Here is a 16,110-nt window from a genome sequence, read left to right on the forward strand (position 1 = left end):
TGTTTTAAAGCAGTGGTCCCCAAACTTTTTTGGGCCATGGACTGGTTTAATGTCAGAAAATATTTTCACGGACCGGCCTTTAGGGTGGGACAGATAAATGTATCACGTGACTGAGACAAGCATCAAGAGTGAGTCTTAGACGGATGTAACAGAGGAAATCTGGTCATTTTTTAAAAATAAAACATCATTCAGACTTAAATATAAATAAAACGGAAATAATGTAAATTATTTATTCTTTGCGGACCGGTACCAAATGGCCCATGAACTGGTACCGGTCCATGGCCCGGGGGTTAGGGACCACTGCTTTAAAGGATCTACCATTTAAGAGCTCCCCAGGAGACCGGACAGGCACTGTGGTTTGGGAATCACCGCGGAGCCACTGCATCTCTGATGCAGGGACTGCTCTACAATTAATTGCCCCAGCTGGCTAGTGCCACGAATGAAGAATACACTACAGCATGAGGCAGCTCATCCCATCTTTGGAGGTTTACACCGTGAGAAGTTCTCCTTGTATTAGATCCCCAAATGCCCTCAGCTTTTTTCTCCTATGCTTAACCTGGAAGCATAAATTCAATCCATCTTCTCTGTGAAATAGTCACTGTCTCTGCATCCCCACTTGTTCCCTCTCCAGACTGAACATTCACATTATCCCTTTGGAAATTGTGCATGAATACGTGTGTTTTAAGGAAATCATTGAAAACAGCCGGTACGTTCTTTGCTCTCTTTCTCACAAGTGCGCCATGCTGAAAATGCTTCTCTCCTTTCCAGGTTGTGTGTGTGAGACAGGTAAGCATGGATCTCTGTGTCTGTATTTCTTTTTCTGTGTTATTTTACAGATAACATTGGGAAATTATCAATCTATTTTAAGCTTGAAAACAATATTTAGACCTGAATTTGAGTCATGTTACACATTATTACCTGAATTTTTAAAATCCCTGGCCATGTTACAAAATGAATTTTCTTTGAGCATAAAACAAAAGTGTCCTTTCACACTGTCTTTGCTCTATTATTGTGTAATTTCTTGATGATAAACATTCCTATCATCCTTTCCCAATAAGAAAAAGAGGGACTTTTCCACTGAGTGGGAGAGAGAAAGAAGGAGAGAGGAGAGTGGGAGCGAGGTGGGGAGGGGAGGAGAGAGAATATTTACAGATCTGACCCTCCTGATGCCCTGCTGTTTGACAGCTCTGGGTTCCCTCAGGGCCGAGACTCTATCTAATCAAGCCTGTTTTTCCGGAGAGCCTTGTAGTCAAATAACCATGTATTTTGCAAACACAAGAGTACACATTACCTCAACACTGCTCCTTAGCTCTTGAGCTCGAATCAAATACTTCTTGCAAATATGCTCTGTATCTTTATATCATCTCATTACACTTTTTTTTCTCAGCCCTCTCTCCTTGAGTGATATTATTCATTCTTATGACCTATGTGCCCACAATTCTAAAACTTATATATTTAGCTCTGATTTCTACATATAACAAAGTGTGTACATAATTTATAAGCGAAAATCTTAATTATATCCTTTGATTGGTATAGGGTCAAAGCATATAGATCTGCCCCTACTCAGCCTTATAGAATATCTCTGGCTAGAAAAAATGGCAGGTCCATTTTTATCAAAAGTTTGTTGTGAGAAATTGTATGAATAGAGGATATTTAGTCTAACTATTACCTGGCAGTAAAAATTTTGCCTCCCCTCCCCCAGACCCAGGCCATGAAATAACTGTGCTCTTGGATGAGACATCCTGGCTCTCCAGAGATTCTCTTGCTGAACTGTATTATGACATTATGGCAGCTTTCAGTGCACACGGGCATCCAGTCAAGTGAAATTGGCACTTTATCTACTATGAGTTGTTGTTGAGGACGTTGCTTACCACACTACTCTTTCCTTTTAACAAACACCAACCAGGAAACATTTCTTGTTCTTTGTATTTTTATCCTATGGACACCGTGATTTTAAATTGATAATTTACCCCCTCATCGCTTTGATAACTCAGAAGCTCAAAGTCAAATTTGTGATTCATGATGAGCATCTAATACAATCAAGTCATATAGATTTCATGTGCTAAACTTACCATGAACATACTTATTTACCTGATAATTTTTCTGACTCTAATTTTTATATTCTATCCCTTTGTATCGTGTAATTTTCTAAGTTGCCTTAAGTACTTTGCAAATTGATAAATACATAAATGCACATGTGATATACATTACTTGCAACATTGCATTAAAGTTGTTTTGTTATGTGTGCTTCTTGTATTAGACCATAATCATGTTGAGGATCAGGACATTATTTTATATCCCCAGTGTCCAGCATTAGTATTACTATCTACTGGACTATGTATAAACTCGGTACCAGGCACCAAGCTAAATCATTTCAACTACAGCTCATTTAACCTTTAATAGGGTCTGGACTCTAGAGGGAGCTCCAGGCCTCTTTGACTCACCCTTTCCCCTCCCTCCAAATGCCTTAAGACGTGTAGATATAGATGGTCAAGATATAGGACAGTTACTAACCCATGATCATGATTCTCTCTCTCCCTCCCCTCTCCCCCGCTTCATCTCATTTCTAGGGATCTTTTCCCCTTTCTCCCACAAAACTGTTGTTGGTAGTAGACATTCTCTGATTCTGGGAATGTGGTGACGCTCTGTTGACAAAATTACTTAGATCCGCTAGCCATGGTAAGTGGGAAAGGAAGGGGGATGGGTTGAATGGAGCACTGAGCTGCTATGGCAACAAGAACTTAAGACTCAGACCTTCCTCCCCCTTCCTAGCTAAGAGCTGAAATTCTCAGTGTGAAGTAAACTCTTCCCCATTAGTGCACAGTGGGGGGTGTGGACGGTACTAAGCTCCAGAGCTCCGGGTGTGTGACAGCAACTCGGCAGTGTGAAATCAGATGGAGGAGAAAGAGCCTGTGTTCTCCACACATTGCTCATATTTCCTCACTTAGTACTTTCTAAATTTGCCAGGGATAGTCATAAGAAAAAAAAGGGTCAATAATCCAGAAGTTGGTGTGTTTGCCACACTGCAATGTTATTGCTAAATGGCTAGCACCCCACTCTAGCTTTAGCTTTACAGATGTCCAAAACTTTCCTGGTGAATATTTTGTTACCTGTGAAATTTTCCTTTCCCAGGAGTTTTTATGATCCTTTACAACATCTGAATAGATGATCTTTTTGAATCATATTCCTTTTAGGAATCTGAAAATACACAACCTATGTGCTGAGTAACAACTGAGAAGACGTCTCCACAGGAAGAGTGAAATATGAGCGTGCAGGACACACCCTTGGTCCTCTCCTGGGTATATGAGGAGTTAAAATTTGGAAGTGATGAGACTGGCCTCATCCAGTTCAGAATGTTTACCAAGGCGCACAATTTGTGTGAAGGGGATCTCAGACCCAAGCAGTGTGGCTCGGAGTAAGTATTAAAATAAAAATTAAGATTAACACCACTTCTGTGCTTATGCAAACAAACTCATGATGTTATAATGGAAAAAATTATGCTCACTTCCCTGCAGGGCTTATTACTGAATTCTTAGGTGGTGGTGTAGGGGTAGGAAGTGGTAGTGCATGTTTCATGCAAAATAATAGAGAGAAAACATTTAATTCTTGGGAAAAATTACAACCTGCACAGTAAAGAAGAAGGCAACTTTTGTAATAATTCAGGTGATGACATTTCCCTTTCATGCTCTTGTATTGAGGAGCAATTATATGGACTATTTTTCTGTCTTTAAGGGCAACACCCTTGTCTGATCAGGAGGTGGCGCAGTGGATAGAATGTGGACTGGGATGCTGAGGACACAGGTTTGAAACTCTGAGGTCAGCAGCTTGAGCCTGGGCTCATCCGGCCTGATCACGGGCTCATCTGGCTTGAGCGTGGGATCACAGATATGACCCCATGGTCGCCGGCTTGAGCCTTAATGTCGCTGGCTTGAGCCCAAGGTCACTGGCTTGAGCATAGGGTCACTGACTTAGGTAGAGGTCCCTCCCATCCCGCAAGGCATGTATAAGAAGCAATCAATGAACAACTAAGGTGCTGCAACTATGAGTTGATGCTTCTCATCTCTCTTCCTTTCTGTCTGTCCCTCTGCCCCTGTGTGTGTCTCTCTTGCTTAAAATATATATATATATAAATAAAAATATATACCCTCCCCCCATCCAGTCCATCCTGAGTCCCTTTAGATGAACTTAAGGTACATATTCCCAGCAGGCGCTGCATGATATGCATCCAAGCCACTGGAAGCAAATCATTCTGAGTATACCTAGTTCTTATCCTGGGACTTGCATCCCCTTCCCCAACCCAGACATACTGCCAGAGTTGCATCCGCACTCCGGGCAGCATGAGCAGGAACGTACCTCATGTGGGACTTCACATCCAGCAACTCCAGGGCAGTGACCCGCGGCTCCCCAGCCAGGTTCTGCAAGATCTTCAGCCTGGGCCCGCAGTGCTTGTAGAATTCTGTGCAGATGTTCAGCAGGGACTCCCGGGGTCTTCTGAATTCCTCCCGAGCAATTCGTTCATCCAGTTCTTCTCTGGGAAGGCCTTGCCCTTCCTCCAGCAAGTGAAGGTTTTCTCTGGGGAATTAAAAAAAAAGTGAACTGGGGGCCAGAAAAGGTGTATGTATGGCAATTCTGAAAGGAGGGTATCACACTGAAGAAAAAGATGGGATTCCTTGTATTGTGTGAAAGTTAATGAATCAGGGCAGGGCCTAGGAGACACTCATCCGAAGGATAAGGAGAGTGTATCATCCTAGAAGAGATCGCCATCCCAAACTGTAGTGTCTTTGCCTGAGCCAGTTCCTGAGGATTTGCCCAGAAATAGTGTGTCACGTGTTAAATAAAATCTAATGAACCCATCACCTAGCTCACAAGATGTCACAATTAGTATGAAATGAAGGTTGTCTTCTGTACCTGATGAAGTGCAGTTTGGCACCTTGTTCCTGGTACCTGGAGTCAGAAAAAACAGTCTGCATTACTACAGGGCAAGAACAGAGGCCCTGTGCGGGGGCTTCTTAGGGACTTCTTCTTATGAAAAGTCCTAGAAGCTACACATTCTGATAAATTCACAAACACACACATATGAATCCTAAACTATTTATATAAAATCTTTATCTTTCATTCGGCTACCATTCATGCTGCAGTTACAGCTGCTCTGAAAGTTGTTGCATTGCCATACAATTTGTAGAAAGACAGATACTATAAAACCACAAAGTCATGAAAAGTAGCCAGTAAGGGAATTTAAAAAGATTTGAAAGGAACGTGAATCTAAGTTATAGTTTTAACACCACGTGCTTTGTTTTGGGTGATCAGAGGAAGAAACATGGCAGATTTCTTTCAGTAGTGGACATATATTGCTTCATGGCAGACCAATAATAAGACGTCACCCCTTCTTTTTCCATCTCCCTTCCATCCAGTAGTTGAACCTAGCTCCCAATACCACTTAACCTATAACTACTTCCTTTCTGAACACAAGAAATTGAGGCATGAATTCACCATCACATCAGGTGACTTACAATTGGGTTTGGAATTTGTTTTATTTTGAATATAAATAAATATATATGATGAGCAGGGAATCAACTTTACAATGTGCTTCAGAGAAACGGGAAAATAAATTTCTTCTTAAGAGCTGTCTACTAACTATTCCGTACTAAGAAAAAAGAATTTTCTCTCTAACTGATTTTGGGTTTGCCCTATTTTAATTTTTCCTTAGAGAAAGGAGCTAATTAAATTGTGTGTGTATGTGTGTGTGTGTTAAACTAGAGGCAGAATGAAGCAGGTAAAGTATTAACTAGTGTGTGGGTTACAACAAAACAAGAAAGATTGTTAATGACTGTGGAAACATCACTGAAGGACATTAAGTCAGTTTGGATAAAATATCTGTGGAAAAATCTGTCCAGATGAAAGAAAGTTGACTCTGTATAACTGCCCTGGGGATGAAGAACCACCTCCTGATTATTATTGTTTTATTTGCCTTTTTCTCTCGGAGGCAAATGAAACAACACTGGAGTAGTTCAAAGACCACCCAGGAGGCAGAGAACATCTTGCATGTTCGTGCACATCAACTGACACAAATGTCAGCTTATGAACCGGGCTTGGATTTCTCTTTGACAGTTTCACATGAAGGCTTGGTATTTTCTCGAACTTTAAACTCTCATCTTTTTTTTTCCTTTGGAAATTTTCACACTTAATATTGACTATTTTTAAGATCCCTTTTATGCCCCACAGTGAAGATCTAAGTTGTATGAAATTGAGAGACCCTAGAAGAACAAAGCCAGTGAATTACCTGGTGTTCACGCCAGACGACATGGTGTGATTCGCTGTGGTGGTCCCTTTATGGCCTTGGTCACACCTGCTCATCTGTGGGGCTGTCATGGGCCTGCAGCAATGACAGTGACCACCACAAAACAACAACAGAAGTGGAAACATTTATTAAATCCTTAAGTTATTGAAGCTCCCATAAGTTTTAAGTTAGAATCTTAAAAAGACAAGCTATATAGCTTTGGGCTTTTCTGTCACACTGTTTTTCTGCCTTTGTTCTGAAAGACACTTTAAAGGGGGAATTAATTCTCTAGGGGCTATAACCTCACCAAGATTTAAGTTCTTCCATGTGGTTCTGAGTAATAAAAGATGACACCGCAAAATAGACATTTATGAAATCAGACTTCTAAGTCTATTTTAATTGAAAGCTAAGAGTACATTTTTTAATTCTACAGGTACCAGGAAGTTAACCATTCCAAATAATAAGTAAAAGGTAATATTGTACATACCAGTTCAGCCACCAACACCATAATCAACTACTGCATTTTTGTGAGAAACTACCAAATAATGAAAGAATCTTTTTATGCTGCAGATGGCTTTTCAAGTCTACCTGAATCATTACCAGCTAGAAGCAGCGATCTTTGGGACTTGGACGTGAGCTGCATAGTATAGAATTGTGACAACAATTCCAGTGCCATGCGGACTTTTCCTGGATGTGGACTTTTCCTGGACTCCTGCTCCTTGGGACAGCTCCTAACAGCCTGAACTGGGGTTGGGTTGCATTTTTCAGGGATTTGGCATAGTGTTGGGGCCAACTTGGACTTGGTGAACTTGTTAAGGACACTACTCTTTTATGGATTCTTGCTGTATTGGCCAAGAGTTTGCTTAAAGGCTTTAATCACTATAAAAAAAAATAGAAGACTGGATAAAGAAGATGTGGCACATATACACCATGGTATACTATTCAGCCATAAGAAATGATGACATCAGATCATTTACAACAAAATGGTGGGATCTTGATAACATTATACGGAGTGAAATAAGTAAATCAGAAAAAAACAAGAACTGCAGGATTCCACACATTGGTGGGACATAAAAATGAGACTAAGAGACATGGACAAGAGTGTGGTGGTTACGGGGGTTGGGGGGAGGGAAGGAGAGAGAGGGGGAGGGGAGAGGCACAAAGGAAACTAGATAGAAGGTGACGGAGGACAATCTGACTTTGGGTGATGGGTATGCAACAGAATTGAATGACAAGATAACCTGGACATGTTTGCTTTGAATATATGTACCCTGATTTATTGATGTCATCCCATTAAAATTAATAAAAATTTATTTATATAAAAAAAGAAAGTATCTTTTTAAACAAAATCATATACCTAAGACTACTCAGAGAAGGGAGTAAATTAGTATTTATTATAAGTCAGTAATTTAGACACATAGAAATAGATTTAAATCTTCTAATTTTATATCTATAGGTTTCACAAGTATTAGATAAAGTTTGTGTCTCTATCAGCAAATGAGGCATGGAAGGGATGATGCAACTTTTTGAAACAGTTGCTTGTATGAACCATTTTCTGTGTGTGTGTGACAGAGATAGAGAGAGAGACAGAGAGAGGGACAGATAGGAACAGGCAGACAGGAAGAGAGAGATGAGAAGCATCAATTCTTTGTTGTGGCACCTTAGTTGTTCATTGAATGCTTTCTCATGTGTGTCTTGACCTGGGGGCTACAGCAGAGCAAGTGACCCCTTGCTCAAGCCAGTGACCTTGAGCTCAAACCCGCAACCTTGAGTTACAAGCCAGTGGCCTTTGGGCTCAAGCCAGCAACCATGAGGTCATGTCTATGATACCACGCTCAAGCTGGTGAGTCCGCACTCAAACTGGATGATCCTGCGCTCAAGCCTGGGTCCTCTGCATCCTAGTCCAACACTCTATCCACTGTATGAATTCTTTAAGACATGCTGATCCACTGCTCATTTTCTGTATGCTGGGTGTGTTCAGAAAGTGAGTAAGCGCGTAACAATCACACTAGACCTTCTCTTCCTGTGCCTTTGTTGTGATAGGCAGAATTTAAAGATGGCCCCAAGACCTTCACACTGGGTGTTACTCCACTGATTATGTTATGTTATAGGGCAAAAACGAGTTTATTTGCAGAGGCCTAATTTTACTACATCAGCCCGCAAAAAGTAGAGTTTTCTCTGGCAGAAAGATTCGAAGCATTACGAGTCATGGTGCCAGTGCTGGCTATAAGAAAGAGGGGCCAGATGGGAAGGAATGCAGGGACTTCTAAAAGCAGAGAGTGGCCCCTGGTTGGCAGTCAGACAGGGAAAGGACCTCAGTCCTACAGCTGCATGATGCTGGTTTTTGCCAGAGATCTGAACGAGCTTGGAAGTGGACTTTTTCCCCCAGAACCTTTAGATGAGAGCCCAAGCAGAGAGACAAGCTGGGCTTGTCCTGACTTCTGACCTACAGAAATGTGGATAATAAATGTGTTTTGTCTTAAGTCTCTAAGTTTGTGCATTACACAATAGAAAGCTAATACTAACACAACTGTAATATACTTATTTGTGTATTACCACATATGTAACTGTTCATTTTTTCATAAGTAAAGAAATGAGGAGTGTGGAAGTGGAATGGGGTTCTTCTTATCTTCTTTTTGTAAAAACAGAAAAAGCTAGTTTTATTGTGAATAATTATAAGCAAACAATGAACTTAATTTTTTACTCCCCCAGAATATTAAATGCATCAGAATATTTAAACTCATAGAATTTTAGATGTCAGAGTTCTATCCATACTTCATCATGGAATTTTGGGTAAGTTCATGTTAATTTTGGGTAAGTTAATAAGTTAATTAACTTATCCTTATCAAAGAGAATAGAAAGGCGAACAGCACCAATATTGCATAATATAAGTAGAAATAACTAAAGTGGCGATTGAGGAAAATTGACTGCTTTTCTCACCTCTATTTGAAGGAAGGGGCTAGTGATATAGCCAGATGGGTGCAAAAAGAAGAGTGTCAGTCTGATATTTCTTCCTTAGATGTTCTTGTTCCTCTTCTGAAACCATCATCAAACCTTAGGACTGACTATTTCCCATTGGAATTGGCAATCTGCCATGGCTGTCTGCTCTACTGCGGCCCATCTCTGCAGTGTTCATACATACATATGAGCACTTCAGCAGTGACAGTCACCAAAAGCTCTTAGGCTACCTATTGCTTGCCTAGACTGCCAATGTAGGTCATGATGAGAAACTAAATATATACTGATAATGAATCACAATCTCACTCCCTCACTCACTGGCTGGTGCGTCTGAAGAAAGTCCCCTTGGGACCAAGGAATTTCAGCTAGTTCTGTCATGAACAGAGCAAGACGGGGCTGGGAAGTTAGTGCCTTTGTGAGGGTAAATCATAGACAGAACTTTAGGTTAAGGGTGTGGCCAAATGAGATGGAGAAGCAAAAGCATCAACCCAGGAAGGAGGCTGCCCCATCTCCACTCTGATGAAGAAAACCTCCTTCCATCTAATTCTGGGTGAGAATGTAGAAGGAATGACAAGCATTTGGAGAGTGTCTTGCGTCCACCTTCCCCACTGCTCTCACTCAGTCTTTTATCACTGCCCTCTGCTCTCCCTGCCACACTTCCAAATCCAGCCTCAATGCCTTCCACTTCTGTACCCTAGAATCCTGTGATAGGACTATCTTCTTAGAACTTCATCTAGGGCTGAACTCTGGAGATGATTTACCCTTCCAGTCCCAAATCTCAGTGCCCCCTCTCAGCACTACCGAATCTTTTCCCACAGAAAATCTGTTACTTATGGTATTAGAATAAAATTTTGCAGATTATTATTTTTGATGTAGTTTTTGAAATAATAATAAAAAAACTCATCACAAACAGTAAAATAATAAAATCATATTTAGTTGGAATTGCAGACATTTTAATAAATGAGAGCCAATAAAAATGTTGAACATATTTTCATATTTACTAAGTTAGATCTTTTATAAAGGTTTGTTTAGCATTGGATTAAAACTGTCATAGAGGCTTAGCAAACTATGCAAATGTGTGTTTAGCAATCATGTTACAATAATTAATAATATATAGTACTTAGCACTATTTATCCAAACAATTTAGGGATTGTTTGTAGTTTTAAGCTATAAAGGACTGAGTTTGGGCAGGTATCTGTCAATAAAGACTGGTTTTAGGAGTTTTTAGCCATTATATATTTTTTCTTCATCTTTTCGATAAATATAGTATATATAGTTTAAAGCTGAGGACATTTCTGCCAATGACATTACCTGGTAAGGACCTCCACACTGTACAGAAGGGCCTGGAGGGATGTCGCCAGAGCAGCTGTGGCAGCGATCTCCTCTCGGGCAGCAGGCACTGTCTCCACCTGGGACGTCTGCCTCTTTAGCTTCTGTAGGTAACACGGGACTAACGCCTCCAAGACCATCAGCATTTGAAGACTATGTCAACAGAAGAAAAACCAAGCCACATTTTGTGTTCTACTTTTGTTGGTTGTGCCATATTTAAGAGCATGGAGAAATGAAAAGACAAACATTTTTCTACACTAACTGATAAGCAAAAGTAGATTTAAAATGGGATATGAGAGAATGAGAAATTGATCATCAGGAGACTATGACCAGGCAGGAAAAATTAAGAACCTGAAGTAAACTGTAAATCTGTAAGCCCCAAACAATTTTTATATCCCAAGTAGGGTACAATATTATAGTCTCAGGTCAGTTTTATTTTTCTACCCAACGTTCCATAGATTACTTGGTCTATAGATGTTTGGGGTTAAGCTTGGAACTCTACTAGTTTGAATGAACAGGTGCTGGTTCTTTGGCCTCTTTTTGTGTGTGTGTGTGTGTATTTTTCTGAAGTTGGAAACAGGGAGGCAGTCAGAGAGACTCCTGCATGCGCCTGACCGGGATCCACCCGGCACATTCACCAGGGGCAATGCTCTGCCCATCTGGGGCATTGCTTTGTTGCGACCAGAGCCATTCTAGTGGCTGAGGCAGGGGCCACAGAGCCATGCCCAGAGCCTGGGCCAACTTTGCTCCAATGGAGCCTTGGCTGCGGGAGGGGAAGAGAGAGACAGAGAGGAAGGAGAGGGGGAGGGGTGGAGAAGCAGATGGGTGCTTCTCCTATGTGCCCTGGCCAGTAATTGAACCTGGGACTCCTGCATGCCAGGCCGACGCTCTACTACTGAGCCAACCAGCCAAGGCCTCTTTGGCCTCTTTTATTAAATCACTGGTCATATTCCCTTTCACTCCAAACCTAGTTGGAGTCACAACTCACCTCAAGAACATAAGATCATTGACTGATCTGAGAAGTATGACCAATTGAGGTGACCCTGGTTAGATCAGGACCAGCAACTTGGGATGGGATGATAGACAAGATTTATATTCTTGTTCTTTATGGGATATGAGTTTGTAGTCTTAGTTCCTTGAATTGATATCAGAATATGGTAAGCCACCTAGATCTGGCAGTCTTTACAGAGGATTAACCCTCTAGAACAATTTATCAGACCATACTTTTCTCAAAAGTAAGAGAAAGTAGAAGCAAAAGATGTATGATGTTTATAGCTAATTCTCAATTTTTTCATACTATTTTCTGACCACAAAGGAAGGAATTACAAGGAAGAGAAATAGAAAAACTGAAACAATTGGCTGTTGTTTGATTCATTCATTTCATAAATGTTTATTATTATATCTTTTATAGAATTAAGCACCATGTTGGACACTGGAAAGTACTATATACAGATATACCAACAATATGGTAGCATACAATCTGGTGCTTTGATAGGTATTACATGAAAAGATCAAGATAGACTGAGGAGGTGAGAAAGAGAAAATGCTTAATGTTGATATACTTAGGGAAGCCAAAGGGCTTGTTAAACCAGAATCTTGGTTTAAAAATACAATATATATTTTGTATTTTTCCGAAGTTGGAAAAGGGGAGGCAGTCAGACAGACTCCCACAATCGGCCGACCAGGATCCACCCGGCACGCCCACCAGGGGGCGATGCTCTGCCTCTCTGGGGCATAGCTCTGTTGCAACCAGAGCCATTCTAGCGCCTGAGGCAGAGACCACGGAGCCATCCTCAGCGCCCAGGCCATCTTTGCTCCAATGGAGCCTCGGCTGCGGGAGGGGAAGAGAGAGACAGAGAGGAAGGAGAGGGGGAGGGGTGGAGAAGCAGATGGGCGCTTCTCCTGTGTGCCCTGGCCGGAAATCGAACTCGAGACTCCTGCACGCCAGGCCGACGCTCTACCACTGAGCCAACCGGCCAGGGCCTTGGAACATTTTAAAGAAATGCAGTTCTAGCATTTTCAAGGAGGTACACTACATAAAAGGAGGTTATCTGTGGTTCATTCATCTTTGCCTTTAGAAGACCTATTTTAATAGAGAGATGAAACTGTTTTTCATTTTGCATATCAGTTGATAACTCAGACCAGCGTCAACATCCTGGAATTGGGGTGACATGCTCTACGTGAGTCCTTTAAATTTCTCACACTTAGCAAAATAACAGGCAAGATTTATATTCTTGCTCTTTGTGTGACATTTTTTATTGCTTCTTGAAAGGAGTTTCCTTAAATACTATAGATTACGTGTCTAGTCAAAATTTTTCTTTACCATTAATTTGTAATACATGTGAAGATATTCTCTAAACAAGACTAAACATCTTAGCTGCTGCACAAATTCTAAATTAGGGGATTTCAAATTAGTGAAGATTTACTGCATTTTCCGGAACCTCGGCTATGACAAGTTTCCCAAATTTAGTTCTGAAAACTTACTTGCCAGAAAGTTACAGGCTAATGTTAGCATCTACCACCCTCGTATTCATTCAATTTTATTTCCCTTGTTATATTTACTTAACACAAGACACAGAATAAAGGGCTGCGGTTACCTTCGGAACGACTCCGGAGCGTATGCCACCACCGTAACACAGAGCTTAATGGCCTCACTTATAGAGAACGTCAGGTCTTCGTTTCCATAGCAGAAATCTGAAGGGACAGAACATGCAGGCACACAATCAAGAGGATTCTGCCAGGGATAGAGAGGAACTTAGTGCTCTTAACATTTCCCCCCCAATTAGATTGTGCAGCCATATTTTCATCAGATTTTATTCCTAAATTGTAAACAGTATTAATTTCTTCATCTAAAGAGCCTGAAAATTCTCTCTTTCTCTGTTTTTTTTAAAACTTTTAAATAATAAAATAAAACATAAAAGTGCTTTTTTGGGAGGGATATTTTTTAAAAAACTCACTTCCTAGAAGATACCATTTGGATGGCCTAATGTCAGATATGACCTCTAACAACTCACGATAAAAAAAAAAAAAGAGCATTTTGATGGGTTATTCACTTAGAATTTCCCAAGAAAACCCAATTTTCTGAAGACCACAGTGCTAAAACAATAGTTTACTTAACATCATTTTCATACAATTTCAATGGCAGAGAAGTCCTTACTTTAAAAAAAATAAATTATTGATTGATTTTAGAAAGAGGGGAAGGGAATAAGAGAGAGAGAGAAACATCAGTTTGTTTCTGTATGTGCCCTGACCGGGGATCAAATCCGCAATCTTTGTGTACCAGGACAACTCTCTAACTAAGCAAACTATCCAGACGGGGGGGGGGGGGGGACGCCTTACTCTTTAGGATTTACAAGAAATTTAAGAAAAACAAGAGATGGCAAGATGTACTCATTCAATTTATACCACTGTTCCATCTATTTTTGCTGTTTTGATTTAGTTCAAAACATTCAATATAGAGTTATTTTTTAAAGAACAGTTACAAAGAAAAACAAAACACATCAAGACAAATTTTGCTTCTACCTAATGACTTAAGTGGCTTCTCAGCTTTGACCAACTCTAGGATGTCTAATATGTCAGTGGTCTCTCCCTCCAGGGACTGCAGCAAGTCAAACAGGCACTGAGCGGACACACCTTTGCTGGGCCCATTATTGGCAGCATCCTGTAGAAAGAAAGGCAACTTTAGCTTATCGATTTCCACCTCAGTTCTAATATGGTTTGATCAGGAATTCAAATTTCACAAACACCACCGCCGATAATGATTACACTGATCTGGTATTCAGTGTACATAATTCTGCACCCAACAATGCTGTGTGATTCTGGAGTGGAACATCTGACTTTTATGGTATCTATTAAATGCTAATCTGGTCCAAAGGGATATTTGTGAAAACGTATAAAAATATAGCAATATGGCAGCTGCCAGAAGACTTCATGCCAGTGGCTCCTCTGGTCTTCAATCATAGGGTTCAGCATTTGCAAAGACAAATTTTATAATGGGAAAATTAAATAGTTCAAATACCTTTGGGGTAACAGATACTTACTTAACAGCTCTGGGAATTTTAGAAATCCTATTTGATGATATATCTCCACAATGGAGATACTTAGTATCTTAAATCTACTTTAAATGGCTTTGATTTATTTATTGAAATAACAATTCTCTATTAAATTCCTACTCTGTGCTAAGTACTATTCTGTGTGCTGAAGTTACAGGTAAAAAAAAAGCATATACACAAAACAACTAAAAAAGACATTAAACAGACAAAGGTCTTGCTTAAATGGAGTTTAAATTCTATTGTGGGGTGTGGTAGAGATACATATTAATGAAAGGATACAGGTATGGCATGTGATATGGGATAAATGTTCTAAAGAAAAATAAAAAAGGGGATGTTAAAGAATAATAAAAAGGAAAAGGAATCAAGAACTCTTTTTTTGATTTTTTATGTTTTCTATACTTTCATTAACTGAGTATAAAACACTGAAGAGTTGTTCTATTTACATCTTAGGGGCTGAGACGGGGGTTGAAAAGAAGTCTGAACAAAAATGGCTTTCCTGTTGAAAGAGAAATGATTTATAGCATTCATATCCCATGGGTTGACGAAAAAGACCCAAGAGACTGATTATACAAGTGCACAATGTCCAGGCCATATACACAAATAGAACTCTGATCTACAACCTGGAGTAACCTGCCCAGGAAACCAACCCAAAACCACTGTCCACAGAAACCAGCTCAGGAAGTCAGCCTGCATGCAGGCTTGTTGGACATGAGGCTTGTTGGACATCTCGTTCTAGTGGAAACCAAATTATAACTCCATAACCATAGGCCCTGAAACAGCCAGGGCTTGATTAATAATTGACAGCTTCCCTAATCTTTGTCCCCACTTTCAATTTAGGACCAATCATAGAAAGCCAAGATGCACCTCTAACCAATCACATAAGATGTCCCATTTCTAGTCAGCCCACTTACAGCTTTCCCAGGCCAACCGCCTCCAGTCAGGACTTTACCAAAGCCTTCCCTTTTCACCCTATGAAGCTTTCTCACTCACTCTTTTGTCTGCCTTTCAGTCTCTGCCCAAACACAAGTGTTCGTGGCTGATGCCCTCACTATAGCAAGCCGTGAATAAAGAGCCTTTGTCTTCCTCATCTGCTCAAGTCTTTTTCATTTCCACAGAGTTTACTCACAGGAAACTCCAGCAGAGGGGCCACACTAGCGAACAGCTGGAGCACAAAGGGCTTCCGGTGGAGAATGTAGAACTGGTGGCAGGCAAACTCGATGGCTTGTCGCAACTGGGGATTGCTTTCATAGTCGGAGTACACCTATGGAAAGATGCCACGTTTTCAGAACATGCCTCATAGCCGTGGGAAACATGGAGGAATTTTCATCAACTGGCAGAGGGGAGGTAAAATAGTGTTACCTTTCTTCAGAGAAATTCGGTAACATACTCAGAAAGCCTAAAAAGTATATAAATATACTCCCCCACAGGAAGTTTGTGAGTAGGAATTTATCTCAAGAAAAGAATTGGGCAAATGTACAAAGATACATACATATA

The 16,110-nt window shown here is 40.5% G+C and overlaps 1 protein-coding gene across 5 annotated transcripts in view; it reads right to left on the reverse strand.

Moving 5' to 3' along the window:
* The window catches only part of UNC80 (unc-80 homolog, NALCN channel complex subunit), a 213,369-nt gene that overhangs the window by 30,916 nt on the left and 166,343 nt on the right, over nt 1-16,110 (reverse strand). For all 5 annotated transcript variants that reach the window (XM_066278794.1, XM_066278792.1, XM_066278791.1 and 2 more), the window contains 7 exons: nt 15,743-15,877; nt 14,087-14,225; nt 13,162-13,258; nt 10,547-10,717; nt 6,281-6,373; nt 4,909-4,944; nt 4,354-4,572 (listed from right to left, as the gene is read on the reverse strand). In XM_066278794.1, coding sequence (XP_066134891.1) covers nt 4,354-4,572; nt 4,909-4,944; nt 6,281-6,373; nt 10,547-10,717; nt 13,162-13,258; nt 14,087-14,225; nt 15,743-15,877 — 890 coding nt within the window. The remainder of the gene's footprint in view (nt 1-4,353; nt 4,573-4,908; nt 4,945-6,280; nt 6,374-10,546; nt 10,718-13,161; nt 13,259-14,086; nt 14,226-15,742; nt 15,878-16,110) is intronic.

The sequence above is a fragment of the Saccopteryx bilineata genome, chromosome 5 (genome assembly GCF_036850765.1).
Source record: "Saccopteryx bilineata isolate mSacBil1 chromosome 5, mSacBil1_pri_phased_curated, whole genome shotgun sequence".
Classification (NCBI taxonomy): domain Eukaryota; kingdom Metazoa; phylum Chordata; class Mammalia; order Chiroptera; family Emballonuridae; genus Saccopteryx; species Saccopteryx bilineata.